At 36.5% G+C, this 16,474-nt stretch overlaps 1 protein-coding gene across 1 annotated transcript in view; it reads left to right on the forward strand.

Annotated features, from left to right (window-relative positions):
• Positions 1–16,474, forward strand: part of lrba (LPS-responsive vesicle trafficking, beach and anchor containing) — a 352,295-nt gene that overhangs the window by 188,002 nt on the left and 147,819 nt on the right. The window contains exon 36 of the mRNA XM_073842640.1: positions 1,955–2,121. Coding sequence (XP_073698741.1) covers positions 1,955–2,121 — 167 coding nt within the window. The remainder of the gene's footprint in view (positions 1–1,954; positions 2,122–16,474) is intronic.

The raw sequence follows: 16,474 nt of genomic DNA on the forward strand, positions 1-16,474 counted from the left end.
GGTTTTGTTTCTGCCTCCATGGCTTCAACTTCAACTGCACTGTGACTGGAGATTGTGGCTCCCCCTTCAGCAGACTGCCAAACATGTGCAAGACCCTTCGAATTAAGTCCACCTTGTTGGGTTTCCAAAAGTCTCATGACGTCACTTCAGAATTACTGGCCCAAACGTGATGATGATGTCACTGCTATGCATTTCACCTGAATGTTTCCTATAATTCAGCCTGTATGTCCAGCTGCAAGGAAGCCATTTGTCAGGAAGTTCATGAAAATTACGAAGCCCATTATGGAGCTCAGGGATTTGGTGCCGTTGACACTAGTTGATAAAGTGCCTGTTTATGCCAAAGTGTTTGAACTCATGACAGCTAATTAATAATGTGTTAATCAGTTGTTGAATGGAACAATGAACAAATTTGGATGATTGCTCTTTTTGCTATTCTGATTTAGAAAGCACCTTTAGTACAAATTTGAAAACTATTTATTTCAATTATTATTACAAATTCTACATTTTAAGTGCTTCATAGATTAAACTTATTTATGAGCACCTGTTATTGTTGTCAAAATGCGTTTAATTTTAACCTTTCTTGCTTGTTTTTTTCCTCCATTGTTTTATCAAAATGAATGCTACCCATCTCGAATTTTTCATTTCTTACCCAGACGTGACCTTCCGCACTGAACAGAGACAAATCGCCAGCTTTCCTTCAATTCCTTTATTCCCGCTCTTTTGTTACGCCAGACATCCAAATAGGTTCACATTTAAACATTCATCCTTTACCTTTTATCTCTCTTTTATTCCACCATCCTCTTCTCATGGCTTTAAGGTCACTGCAGAGTTAAGAACAGCGAAATGAGACACAGATTGATAATTAGGAGAGGGAAGCCCTCTAATGTGATTTATCTCTATGGATTTTCTGTCATACATGAAGAGTCGATCCTCAAATTGGAGAGGAGGGCCCATTAGAAGGCACTTTGGAGCGTTTACCGCTAACTTTGCCGAGGCAGGCTTCAGCGTCTACCGCCATTGCCGCACCAGACCGCTGCCTTTACTGTATTTGTTGTCTGAGGCGGGTGCTGTCCAAGGCTAATTTAATTTAGGGCCATAACACGCAATGGATGAAGCAGAGGGAATTACATTAAAACAAGCTCTAGTGGTTGCTGTAACCTTTCCACTTGATTGCTGTTTGCTAGACGTTGCATCAGAATCAGATAAGAGGCACAGGGGGGGAAAATGAAGCTGTGTTGTTTTCTGCTTGGTGGGCTGTTTTTGCTTATTCTGGGTTGAATTTGTACCAGCTTCTCACCAGCTTTGTTACTCATCGCTTGATTTATTGATTCTGATTGGGATGTTGGTTTTCACAAAGGGCGGATTATTCGTTTGCTCTTCGACTTAGAACAGATAAAACAGAATTTAAGTTTTATCAAAGGGACATTTGCAGTGTGAGGTGCTTTGTTAAAGGATCACATTTGAGTTCAAAGGCTTTTCTGATAACAAATTCTGACAAAGAAAAATGTCTCCTTGTGCATTATGGGTAGTTTCTACATTTTTTAGCGTAGCCCAAAGGCATTAGCAAATACATGTCCAGTGTTATTAATCACTGTGACAACAGGCTGGAAATGACCCAGAGTTCCATTTGTTTCCTGTGTGTATGGAGTTACCGCACACACACACACACACACACACACACACACACACACACACACACACACACAGACGCGCTCAGGCGTCAACACACACACTCTAATGATGTAGTGTGCTTTGTTTTCTACACCCAGTCTGATGGACAGCATTTTCCTCAGGTAAAAGTAGCACAGGAACACACTTGTGTCTTCAAGTAACGTGTTTGTATGTGACAGATATCATACTTGTACATGTTTTGTATTGTGGCAATATGTTAATTGATACGAGTGAAATAATATAAAAGTGGAATTATTGACAAGAGTTGTTTTCTTCTGTGCAGTCTCAATGTGCTCAGTATGCCGCTGAGAAACGCGATGAGGAGAAGATGTGCGATCACCTGATCCGGGCCGCCAAGTACCGGGATCATGTCACATCCACCCAGCTCATCCAGAAGATTGTAAACATCCTCACTGATAAGCACGGTGCTTGGGGCTGCGCTGCTTTCAGGTACAACCTTAGTTGTATAGTTGATGGATCAAATGTTTATCTATCACACCATGTTATAATACAGTTGAGGTCAAAAGTTTACACCTTTTAGACCTTGCAGAATCTGTAAAATTATAATGATTTTACCAAAATAAGAGGGTTTATACAAAATGCATGTTATTTTTTTTATGTAGTACTGACCTGAATACGAAATTTCACATAAACGATGTGAAAACAGTCCACAAGAGAAAATAATAGTGGAATTTATAAAAATTAAACTGTTCAAAAGTGTACATCCCCTTGATTCTTAATACTGTGTTCATACCTGAATGATCCACAGCTGTATTTTTTGTTTAGTGGTAGTTGGTTATGAGTTCCTTGTTTGTTCTGAACAAGTAAACTTGCCTGCTGTTCAGAAAATGAGAAAAATCCTTCAGGTCCCACAAATTTTTTTGGTTTTAAGTAGGGTTGTTCCGATTCCGATACTAGTATCGGAAATGCCGTCGATACCACAAAAAAATCTAGCATCGGAATCGGCGAGTACTTGAACCCACGTACCGATCCGATACCATTTTCTTAAGATATGTTATTCCCGCTAGCAAATCAGAAGCCAGTTCTTCTTCGCGGCTCAGAATGCAAACAGTGTTGCCACAAGCAACCACTGTTTAGAGCAGCGAAGAAGAAATACAAATGTGCTAGCAGTTTGTCCGCTAAAACGGCGGCATGTCTCATATGTAGGGCTTTATGATTTCTGTGATGCGGATAACACGGACGGAATCGCGGAATCCAGTCAAAATGAAACTTACAGTTTGACGCGGAACGTCACGGAATTTGTCAAAGTTTGATGCATTAATCAAAGGTAGTTCATTACACTTAAATCAAATCGTGATATGGACTAATATTAAGCCAAAAACCGACTGTTTAAATATGAATTAATGCGTGGTTCTGTGTTAATGAATTGTACAGGCGCGTGGTTTGTTTACTCCTTGTACTGAAGCGCGCGGGACACTTGCGGTAATATTAAAGGGCTCCAGACTGTGACCAATTTTTCTGCCAGTGTTACTAATTTTCGTGAGCGGTCACACTGGCGCGACCGCCGCGTTGTTCAACTCATAAGCTCTGCCATTTCTGTCTCACATGAGAAACATAAAATGGCACGCGAAACGAAAGTGAAACTAACACGACACGTTTGAGCTGCTTAGCACTGACCGTTTATCAGCTTGGACTGCAATGCAAACAAACTTGCACAAACCCCGAACAGCTTTATTCGGGAGCCAACGTTGATTTTGCAACACCGTTACTGCTGCGAGATGCAGTGAGGAGCATTTGAAAATGCCGCACAATGAATAAGGTTGCTGCGAGATCTAGTGAGAATCTTTCAAATTCTGGCCAAAATTCTCTGTTATAAACAGGGCTAATGTACGTCAGAAAACCAGATTAGTAATACTAACTATATGAAAAAAATATTACTGTCAAATGTATGTCATATAATAAAAATACTCTAGTTCACTGTATATATCACTGTATATTTGTTTTATTAAGGAATAAGTCTGAAGCACACAATAAAATAATTTATTAGTATTATCTACAGCTGTATATACAATTACACACCCAGGTATCGGATTAGTACTCGGTATCGGCCGATACCCCGAGCCCAGGTATCGGAATCGGTATCGGGAAGGAAAAAAGGGTATCGGAACATCTCTAGTTTTAAGTCATTTTTGTGTATTTGAACCCCTTTTGAACAATGACTGTATGATTTTGAGAGCCATCTTTTTACACTGAGGACAACTGAGGGACTCATATGCAACTATTACAGAAGATTCAAACACTCACTGACGCTCTAGAAGGATAAAACATGCATTAAGAGCCAGGGGGTGAAAACTTTTGAACTGAGGCTACAGAAGATAGTTACATGTTTCCCAGAAGACAAATAAGTTAAATTTACCCTGGTCTTCAAATTCAAATAGTTTTCACAAGATGGATCTCAAAATCATACAGTCACTGCTGAAAAGGGTTCAAATACACAAAAATGCTGGAAAATCAAAGAATTTGTGGGATTTTTCTGAAGAACAGCAGGCAGTTTAACTGTTCAGGAGAAACAAGGGACTCATGAACAACTATCACTAAACAACAACAACAACAAAAACCAGCTGTGGATCATTCAGGTAACAGTATTAAGAATCAAGGGGATGTAAACTTTTGAAATATCTTATTCAGGTCAGTACTAAATAAACAATAACATGCATTTTGTATGACCTCTCTTATTTAGGTAAAATAATTAACATTTTGTAGATTCTATGCTAGTAGACATACACTTTGTTATCTCAAAAATAAATTGAACACTTGTAATGCTACAGAGGTATATAAAACTTGACTTGTCTAGCCTGACATTTGGTTTGCCAATGAATGTTTGGCTTTCATTGCAGCTTATTCTGGCCAAGCACGCTGTTCACAGCCTGATTGACATGTAAAGTGACCAACGCAGTTTTATCTAAGATTATCTGCAATTGATTATACCACTAATGCCCCAGTGGTTAGTTTTCCGTTAAAAGCATTATTGCATCACACTGGTTAAAGAGATAGATCACCCAAAAAGAAAATTCTGTCATGATCAACTATACTTTTAACGTTGTTTACAACCAGACTTACTTTGTTACTGGAACTTCAGCCAACTAATCAGATTGGAACTGGTGATTTACAGTTAATGCTAGGACTGTCACAATATCAGATTTTCAATACATTTTGTTTCCTCTTTTTTGGACGAAGAATCACGCTCAAAATATGAATGTCTTGTTTTTGTCATGTCATCTCTTCTGACATGATTGACGTCATTTTCTTTTTTTTTCATCTTTTTTCATCTTTTGTCAACTAGATACCCTGTAAAAAAACTTAAGAAAAATTTAAGGTAAAAAACTGGCTTGCCAGAATTAAAATTACATGAAATGCCCATCACAGTTTTTCACCATAAATAGTAAGGGATTTGTGAAATTATTTTGACTAGCATTGACATGCAATCAAGATTTGATTTTTTAAATACCACGGTTAGTGTCAATACCTTTTTTCTTTGGTCATGCACCAACTGATCTGTAACAAACTTTTATTGGTATGTAGTGATAGTTGTGTCATCTTTTCCAAGAACAGTTCTGCTCAGCTCTGTTTTATAGTACACCTGCATCCTACTGTACCGAATCATCCGTAATCATTAGACCTCGTATTATTTACCTCTCTCATAATAAGCTAAACCTACATTTCCACCCATTATGGGCTCTAATGGAGTCTTACAGTCATGCTTCTGAGCCTGGGTTATGTCTTATTGCCTCAGTTTCTCTGTATGATGCATTGCTGTTGGAATGGGATGAAAGCCAGTGAATGCTACCTGGCTATTACTGAAGGAAACATAAGGAGCTGTATTTATTTCTGTAAACACACAGAAATATTCTTTAATGATGCAGTCATGCACTGGTTTTCTCGAATCTTTATTTTCTGCCAAAGTCGCTCTTTGACTCTGTAGTTCTTTTTTTTTTTTTTGGTCCTTTGTCCTAACAAAATGTGTTCTCTGGAGATTTGGAAACCTGTCTGCAGTTTGTTGTATCAAGATTTTATTCTCTCTCTCTCGCTTTCTCTCTCTGTTCTTTCCTCTCAGTATTCTGCAGTCATATAATGGCAGAGCGCTCTGTTCTCTCTCTTGGCTCTCTCCCCATTACTGGCCTTTATGTAGCAGAGCTATTGATGACTTTTGTAATAGCATGCGATGGGCGCGTGGTGACGCTGGCACAGTCTCAGAGTGTGTTTAATAAATCACAATCAGACCCTGCTGTTACATCAATACTTCTGCTCAATTACCCAGAAGGTCATGGGCAAAAATGCTGGAGAGCTGGGGATCGGTAACTACAGAAGAGAACAACATCTGGAAGTGAAAGAAGGGACACACACTAACACACACACACACACACAATGCAACATGCAACATGCAGCTGCTTGTGTACACTGGGTTATTTTCACATCTTGGTTTTTAAAGGTGGAAGGGAGTAATTCATTTATCATGATTTATCGTTATTTATCACGAAAAGGGTAAAAAATATGATTGAAATTGAAACGCTCCACTCAATATTCTGCCCTATGAAAGTGAAAAGCACAGTCCACTGAAATATAGTGCAGACAGAAAACTCCTATGTAGTAGGCCTATACTTGTTCCTGTTTGCAGTAACGCTACTGTGCTGTAACATGGTGTAGTATAGCTGTACTGGGCAACGCTGGTAAAATGAGCTACCCTCGCTATACATTATTTGGATAATTAGTAGAAAAAAATCAGTTAAATCTGATTCTATTGCATAAAACTGAATAAAAATACTACATTGATATTTAATATTATTATCTTTTCTGTTCAATTTTATTGTGTTATTTTCAATAATAAAATAAAATAATAACAATAAAAATATTGAGTCTTACGAAATTATTATTTAATAAATTCGGTTTTCAGCCAAGTGCATCCAGAAGTTTCGGTTTTGTAAAAAAAAATATATATATATATATATATATATATATATACAGTCAAGCCCAAAATTATTCATACCCCTGGCAAATTCTGACTTAGTCACTTTTATTCAACCAGCAAGTTTTTTATTTTATTTTTTTTATTAGAAATGACACAGACATCTCCCAGAAGATAATAAGACGATGTACAAGAGGCATCATTGTGGAAAAAAAAATATTACTCTTTTATTTACATTTTGGTTTACCATTTTTATCTAAATACAGTTAAGAATTGTAATTTTGTTGTTTCTTGGAATTAAAATCAAATAATCATCATACACAATTTTTGATAACTAAAAATATTTGCAATGGGTAACATTTTAAGTTGTAGCTTAAAAATAAACTATTATGTGTTACAAAATAGCATTAGCATAAATGTTCAATTTAATTTAATTTAATTTGGGAGAAATAATTTTATATAAAATATAAATATATGTTTATTATTCTATTTATTTGTCTTGTTTTTTATATCCTCAAAATATTGAATGAAAGGCAGATGATAATCACAAGCTATCATTTTTGAGTGTTGGTTGAAAATCATATGATAACAGCATTGGATGCAAGATGTAGAACATAGATAATTCTTTTTTTAATTTATTAAATTAGGATGAATTATTTGTATATTTTGGAGAAAAGGTGGAAGGTGGACACCTTCGTCAGACATTTTTTTAGAATTATTTATACAAATATTTTCACAACAACAAATTAAATATCAATTCCACGTATTGTGTCAACATGATGATGTTGTGTGGTGTTACATGTTGATTTTAATTTTGATTATTTAAATGATTAGCTCACTTCAAGAATGAAAAATTCATGATAATTTACTCACCCCCATGTCATCCAAGATCTTATTGTCTTTCTTTCTTCAGTCGAAAAGAAATTATGGTCTTTGAGGAAAACATTCCAGGATTTGTCTCCATATAGTGGACATCAATTGGGAGCCAAAGGTTTGAAGGTCCAAATTGCAGTTTCAGTGCAGCTTCAAAGGGCTCTACACGATCCCAGCCGAGGAAGAAAGGTCTTATCTAGTAAAACGATCATTCATTTTCTAAAAAAAAATGTAAAAAATGATATACCTTTTAAGTACAAATGCTCGTCTCGCAATAGCTCTGTAGTGACGTCGAAAAGGTCACACATGACAGAAAGTAAAGGTTTTTCACCCTACCTTACCCTTTTAAACCGGAGTACACAGACGAAAAACTAACCAACGTGATTACATAATGCTGAAAGTCACGCATGTGCATCGCAGGGGTAGTGGAAAATGAGCATTTGTTAAAAAGTCAATTTTTATTTATTTTTCACTAGATAAGACCCTTATTCCTCGTCTGAGGGTTCATGTAGAGACCTTTGAAACTGCGATTTGGACACAATTTGGACCTTCAACCCGTTGGCTCCCATTGAAGTCCATTAGATGGAAAAATAATCCTGGAATGTTTTTCTCAAAAACCTTAATTTCTTTTCGACTGAGGAAAGACTTGTACATCTTGTATGAAGATCAAGAAGACAGTGGAGGAAGATACAATTCAGCTGTTATTTTAGTAGTCAATAGTTATCACTTAGCTCCCATAATAAATTGATAGGATCTGTGCATATAATGCATGGTTTATTTATTGAGATTGCCACTTGTTCATATTGGCTTTGCTGTAAAACCATTAGAACAGACACACTTCCACCATTTTAGATAACAAAAGAAAACAACAGCATTGAAGCATTGAGAGGCAACACACACACTCATAGCAAAATCTTGTTTTTCACCTTCATGAAAATGAAATCAGATCCCTCAAAGGGCACTCAGCTGCCATGATTACACCCTTTTGTTGGGAGTGTTAAATTTGCAAGCCCGCTAGCTCCCCCCTATAAAGACGTATTCCCCAAAGTTTCCATTCAATAAAAGGCTGAAAATGAAAATATTATTTTCCTCCCTGGCTGATGGTAGTTGTTGTTTCCTCATGGCAGGCATCTAATATCATCTGACACCTACTGACCCGCCTGAATGCAATTTGTGTCTTAATATCCAGCTTACAGCAGCCCCGTCCTCAGGAGAGTTGAGGTGTTAGGTGATTTTCTCTCTCTCCTGCTTTCATTCCTCACGTGCTCCCTCCCTCTCTCGCTCGCGGATGCATTGTCAGAGAGGTCCGTGGGGCTTTGCACTCTGGCAAACAAAGAAAAAGACACACATACTAACACACACACACACGTTCCACTTGCTGATTCGGGACTGTCCCGTTCTGCACTGCCCGTGGCCCTTCTTTTTTGATTGGATCTCAGATTGACAGACAGCTGCATCCACCTGTCCATCTATTACCACCCTCTGGTCTAGTGACGCAGGTGAACATGTGGCGGTAGCGTCTGCCAAAACCAGACAAAATGAACACAGTGCCCACAAATGAGGCTGCTGACAGCATTCATTTTTTTTCTTTCTTTTTGCCGCCTGCCGCTCTCCCTTTTTTTTCAGTTTTGTCGTTGTGGTCATGTTTATTTGGGTCAAAAGACAGATGATCTCTCATGTAGATGACACGCCAGTAAAGTGGCTGGCCGAAAGAGAGATGATAGAGGGGAGGAAGAGGAGGAGGAGTGGGAGTGGGAGTCTCGCAGGACAGATGAGTCTTCCTCTCATATTCTCCTTCATTGCATTCTGATGGTGGGACTAATGTAGCATGGAAATTCACTCTGCTACTGCGCTCAGAGCAGTTCCACGCCCTCGAACACTGTCAGGGAGAAGATGAGGAAGATGAAATAAAGAATAGACAGTGTGACGAAAGGGAATATTTTTGCGGATATGAAGTGCAAACTACGGTTTAAGAGTTAAAAATTTCTGCGAATAAGGTCAACTTTGGTGCCTCATTTTGTTCAAAATATTAGAGAATGCATGAGAATTTAGCTGCGTACAAGCATTAACACCTCTTTTATGATTTTTATTCAATTTAGTACACCCTAGGGCTGGGTTTTGACACAAATTTTACAATTCGATTAGATTCTGATTCACAAGCTTTGATTCGATATTATTTTGGGTATATGTGACCCTGGACCACAAAACCAGTCATCAGTAGCAAGGGTATATTTGTAGCAATAGCCAACAATACATTGAATGAGTCAAAATTATCGATTTTCACTTTATGCCAAAAAAACCATTAGGATATTAAGTAAAGATAATGTTCCATGATACAGATATTACAGATATTTCACACATTTCCTATCGTAAATATGTCAAAACTTAATTTTTGAGTAGTAATATGCATTGCTAAGAACTTCATTTGGACTACTTCAAGGGTGATTTTCTCAATATTTAGATTTTTTTTGCACCCTCAGATTTCACATTTTCAAATAGTTGTATTTTATAATATAATATTGTCCTAACAAACCATACATCAGTAGAAAGCTTATTTATTCAGCTTTCAGATGATGTATATATATATATATTATTATTATTATTATTTTTTTTTTTTTTTTACCCTTATGATTGATTTTGTGGTCCTGGGTCACATATATCAGGTACAGTACATGGCAGATTTTTTCAAGAAAAAAAAAAATCTTTCAGCTAATTCTGTAAAATATACATGAGTGTCAGTTGGTGCTACATTACTATAATATTGAATGTTAAAAAGGAACTGATTTGTATACAAATGCTTCAATTACGTTAAATTAAGTTTTTATAAAAATGAAGTTACAATTGCATAATTATATTTCTATTCCAATTCGTTTTTTTAATATATAAATGGTGGCTGTAATAAAAACTTGACAGATTTATTCAAACATAAATTAAACATAGTAAATTAAAATAAACAGTAAACATTATAATGAATATGTTGTATGGTGCATATATTTAGCAAAATGTTCCTCTCTAGAGTTTATTTTTCCAGCTGACTAAAGTTTTTATGGTCACCAAATGTGTTTTATTTTGAGGTAAATGTGACATTACGTGAAATTGTTTACAAGCCGTTTTATTTTTGCTCGGTTAAAATGCTGATTGAGCGATTACAAGAGGCAGGAAACGGATTTCGCTGAGTTGTTCTTTCTTTTAACATACCTTTAGATGTTTATTCATGTTTATTTTGTGCTATAACTTGTATTAAAGCGATATTAAGGAAACGATCAATTCATGTGCGCTTCATGTTGTCGAATGTCTCTTGAACTGAGGAGCTACAGCGATATGTTACTCCACAATAAACAACGCCAAAACGGCATTTACTTTTGAATATCGTAATAAAATGGAGAAAATTTGAAATATGGGACTTTGTTTCATATCAAAAGTAACAAAGCTTTTTGCGATTTATCGGATGGGATGCGCGCTAAAATGTTGAAAACAGGCTAGACTCGATTCTGTGGATTTAAGAATCAGTATTGTTTAGTAAAAATGAGCCCTAGTACACATACGTTTTTTTTTTCTTTTTTTGAGAATTTTTTTCTCAGCTTTTACACAAATTGTAGTCTTGTCTGCCTTCATCAAACTTTCTGACCATATTACCAAAATTACTGTTGAACATTTTTCTTTACCTTATGCGCATCAGTAAACCAACATTTGCTCCAACATTTGCATTTCAAAATGACAATTTTTAAGGATTTCACACCCTGTTTAGGATTCTCTTTGTGAAAAGTGGCAGTAATTGAGGAAATACTAGTCTTTATCAGCAATGGGCCCATTGTTCTTAAGATTTCTGCTTATTGTTGTTCTCTTTTTTTTAAATCTGTTTTCTCACTTTCCTTTCTCATCTTTTCCCACCATCACACCCCATCTCTCGCTCTCATTTTTTCTCTCTCCTCCTCTAATGCGAGTCATTTCCAGCAGCAGCTTCAGTGATCTCTAATGGAGCTCCTCGGGGTTGGAGGCACCCCTGCCTGGGGACATCCATCTTTTCTGTGTCAGGAGCCCACGCCGGCAGAAACCTTTGTGATGTGCACTCCAATTTTTCTTCAGTAAATCAAATCTTCCCTTCTTTCAGAGAGATGAATGCGGCAGGGTTGTGGTGTTATAGAGAAAATCAATGCAGGCAAAATTGAAACAGTATGCCCACGTATTGATCGGCCTTGTGAAATCGAAACTAACAGCTTTGTAACTGTTCCGGAGGACAGTTAGCTGACCTGTAATGGACAAACTATCAATATTAGCATTACTATTTTATCCTGTGCTTTGTCATTTCATGCCCAGCCCATCAGGAGTGAAGGAATGCTGGGCGCTGTAACAGCTCAGCAAGGCTTGTTTTCTTATATTCTCTTGGCGAAAAGTGCGTGGCTATTTATTTTTAATCATGTCATTTTAGCTACAGTATTTTAACACATATTTAGTTTTACATCTCAAAGACAATTGAAAAGCATTTAATTTTTCACATGTTGTTTAGCCATTTTATTTAATGTCTGTTTTAATATTTTGCCTTTTTCATTGTAATAATTTAGTATATTGAGGAGCCTATGCAGTTTATACATTAATATATTTGATTTCAAGGGTGTTTTTGTTACTAGCTCCTAAAAATGTGGTGCTGTGTTGGTCACTCGATGTCCATATCCAGGTTCTGAAATGAAACCACCAGATGTAATTTAATATAATGTAAGAAAAAAATAATATAATAGGATTATTCTTTCTGTTCCATGAACACACAAACAATCCTGTTCTTATGGCAGTTCTGAATTCTATCACACATAACAATAGCTGGACAAAGGTTCTGCAACCTCAGTCATATACAAATACTTCTCTCTCTCTCTCTCTCTGTCTCTCTCTCTCTCTCTCTCTCTCTCTCTCTCTCTCTCTCACACACACACACACACACACACACACCTTAGGTTCTCATTTGGTGCTGTTTGAGATGCTTCATTAATGTCGTCACATTTGGTGTAGGTAATGCAAGTCATACATCATCCCTACTGGTTAATGATGCTCAGGCTGTTATGAGAGCACCCTGCTGTCCTGCTTGCCAAAACTACACAAGCACTCCGTCACCTCTCTCCCACCACACGCCATCACGCACGTAGCCCGCCGCTCTCTGGCTTTCATCCACGAATCTAATTTTACAGAAGACACAGAATATAAGAGGGGAGGATCAGTGCAGTTTATGGAATACTGAGTAAATTCATTAACCTTACATTCGAAAACAGTATTATCTCTAACTACTGTAACACTGTGAAGACTATGCTGATGAATAGATAGACTTAACCTTTCAGTCAAACTTAACCTTTCTGAGCCTGTCACCAAAGTTTTTGTAGGAAATTTATTTTTTCCTTTATAGTAAGTTGTATTTATTTTCATCAGTAAACCAACATTTGCTCCAACATTTGCATTTAAAAATTGACATGTTTAATGGTTTCTCACAATCTGTTTAGCCTTCTCTTTATGAAAAGTCATTTTTCAGAAGATACAGAATATAAGAGAGGAAAATCAGTGCAGTTTACTGAATATTGTGTAAATTCATTTAAGCTTACATTCAGTACTCATCTTGCTGGACCTATCTGCAGCTTTTGACACGGTGAATCATCAGATCCTCCTGTCCACCCTCTCATCGCTGGGCATCACAGGGACTTTACTTCGCTGGTTCAAATCCTACCTCTCTGGTAGGTCTTTCAGAGTGGCCTGGGGAGGGGAGGTATCCAAAACTCATCAACTGGTCACTGGGGTTCCTCAGGGATCAGTTCTTGGACCTCTCCTCTTCTCCATATACACTACATCTCTGGGCCCCATCATACAGGCGCATGGCTTCTCCTACCATTGCTATGCTGATGACACACAGCTCTATATTTCTTTCAAACCAGATGATCCATCAGTAGCTGCACGTTTCTCAGGCTGCCTGGCAGATATCTCTGCATGGATGAAGGAACACCATCTACAGCTCAGTCTAGCTAAGACTGAGCTCCTTGTCTTTCCTGCCACTCCAACTTTACAACATGACTTCTCCATCCAGTTAGGTTCATCAACAATTACCCCATCGACTTCGGCCAGAAATCTTGGTGTAATCTTTGATGACCAATTGGCTTTTAAAGACCACATAGCTAAAACTGCTCGATCCTGCAGGTTTGCATTGTACAACATCAGAAAGATCAGGTCCTTTCTAACAGAGCATGTTGCACAACTCCTCGTCCAGGCCCTGGTCATCTCCAGGCTGGACTACTGCAATGCTCTTTTAGCCGGTCTTCCTGCATGTACAATCAGGCCTCTACAAATGATTCAGAATGCAGCAGCACGGCTGGTCTTCAATGAGCCCAAGAAGGCCCATGTCACACCTCTCTTCATATCCCTGCACTAGCTACCGGTTACGGCTTGCATCAAATTCAAGACACTGATGCTGGCATATAGGACAGCCACCGGCTCATCACCTGCTTACCTCCATTCACTACTACACATCTACATTCCCTCCAGAAGTCTGAGATCCTCTAGTGAAAGACGCCTCATTGTACCACCACAGAGAGGCATGAAATCACTTTCCAAAACATTCTCATTCAACGTTCCTGCCTGGTGGAAATGATCTTCCCACCCCTATCTGGAATGCAGACTCCTTAACTGTCTTCAAGCGACTGCTGAAAACCCATCTTTTTTTACATTATTTGACTCAATAAAAAAAAAAAAAAACTTAGTTCTCCTCTCTTTCTTGATCTTCCCTTTCTAGCCCGTACTCATCTAACAACGCCTGATATATGGTATTTTTGAGCACTTCCTATGTTGATCTGCCTCCCTAGGATGAATCGCTTGTTGTATTCCCCAATTGTAAGTCGCTTTGGATAAAAGCGTCTGCTAAATGAATAAATGTAAAATGTAAATGTACATTCAAAACAGTATTATCTATATAATTACTACTGTAACAGAGTGGAGACTATGTTTATAGATAGATAGATAGATAGATAGATAGATAGATAGATAGATAGATAGATAGATAGATAGATAGATAGATAGCACAATTTAGAGATTTATTGGATGTGAGACAGACAAAAATATTCTATTCATTAACTAAAAACAGGCTAGACCAATCGATTTTTGGGATTTAAGAATCAATATTGTTTCGTAAAAATTAGCCCTAGTACATCCAAGAAGTTTTTTTTTTTTTTTTTTTTTTTGCATTTTCTTTAAGAAATTCTTTCTCAGCTTTTACACAAATTTAAGTGTTGTCTGCCTTCATCAAACTCAATCTTTTTTAACCCTGTTATCAAAGTTTTTGTAGTAAAAATTATTTTTACTTTGTAGTTAATTTAGTAAACCAACATTTAAAAATTACCATTTTTAATGGTTTTCCCACACCCTGTTTAGCCTTCTCTTTATAAAACATCTATTTTTTTAGAAAATACAGAATATAAGAGGAGAATCAGTGCAGTTTACTGAATATTGTGTAAATTCATTTAACCTTACATTTGAAACAGTATTTTCTTTATAATTACTACTGTAACAGAGTGGAGACTATGTTTATAAATAGATCATAGATAAATAGAATCATGTGACACTTAAGACTGCAATAATGGCCACTGACTATTCAGCTTTGCCATCACAGGAATAAATTTCATTTGAAAATGTATCAAAATAGAATGTCGCAGTATTACTTTTTACTGTATTTTTGATCAATAAATTGCAGTATTAGAGAGCAAAATAATTTTACTGACCCAAAACCTTTGTACAGTAGTGTAAGCAAAGCATTATGATTAATTCAAATTAATAATTGGCAGATTCTGCAATTAGTTTGATTGTAGTTGACTGACTAATTTATTTAATTTATTTTGAATTTATTTCTGTGATGCAAAGCTGAATTTCCATCAGACATTACTCCAGTCTTCAGTGTCACCAAATTATATTTATCTATGATCTATTTATAAACATAGTCTCCACTCTGTTACAGTAGTAAGTATATAGATAATACTGTTTCAAATGTAAGGTTAAATTAATTTACACAATATTCAGTAAACTGCACTGATTCTCCTCTCTTATATTCTTATATTTTGTGCGGCTTAATATTTTTTTGGAACCTGTGATACTTTTTTCAGGATTCTTTGATGAATAAAAAGTTAAAAAGATCAGCATTTATTCAAAATTGAAATCTTTTCTAACTAAATAGAAGTCTTTACTATCACTTTTTATCAATTTAACACATCCTTGCTAAATTCCAAACTTTGAACGGTAGTGTATATTGTTACAAAAAGATTTCTACTTTCTACTTTCTACTTTAAATGCTATTTTTTCAGTGTTTCATTCAAAGAATCCTTAAAGTATCAAAAAAGGTTCAAAAAAGATGTATTAGGTAACACAAATGTTTTCAATATTGATAACACATCAGCATATTAGAATGATTTCTGAAGGATCGTGTGATGCTGAAGACTGGAGTAATGATTTTTTATTTTTTTTAAAGCTATTTACATTTTGTGATCCTCATCATTTAAGTGATTTAAGTTAACTAGTAATAGTTAAATTGTACTTTTTTATCATTTAATATGAAATTATATCATCTGCATGTGTTATAATTAAGGAATAATCAGACAGTTGTTCAAAGTAGTTTTTGATGAAGTACAGAATGTCAGTCTGCAGGACACTGCTGTCACATCCTATTTAATATATGTTCTATTATATCTTATAGATCCCAATACATGACCGACTGTTTGTTCCCACCCACTTAGAGTACAAACATTGTACACCTGCATTTGTGCTAGTTTATTGGGACCTCAAAAAGTTCAGTTCCTTTACTAGTATATGCTTAATGCAGCTGTAGAAGAGTACTAGTGCTGCCCAGTGTACTTTATTATGATTATCCCCTCATCCTGTCTCCCAAAGAGAGGATCAGGACACTCAGTAAAGGCTTATTAGTTCCTCTGTTTACTCCTTAATGTTACCAGAGCTATACAAAGAAGGAAATTGATGCTAAATGCCCTGGTTCTT

Source organism: Garra rufa, chromosome 6, assembly GCF_049309525.1.
Source record: "Garra rufa chromosome 6, GarRuf1.0, whole genome shotgun sequence".
NCBI lineage: Eukaryota > Metazoa > Chordata > Actinopteri > Cypriniformes > Cyprinidae > Garra > Garra rufa.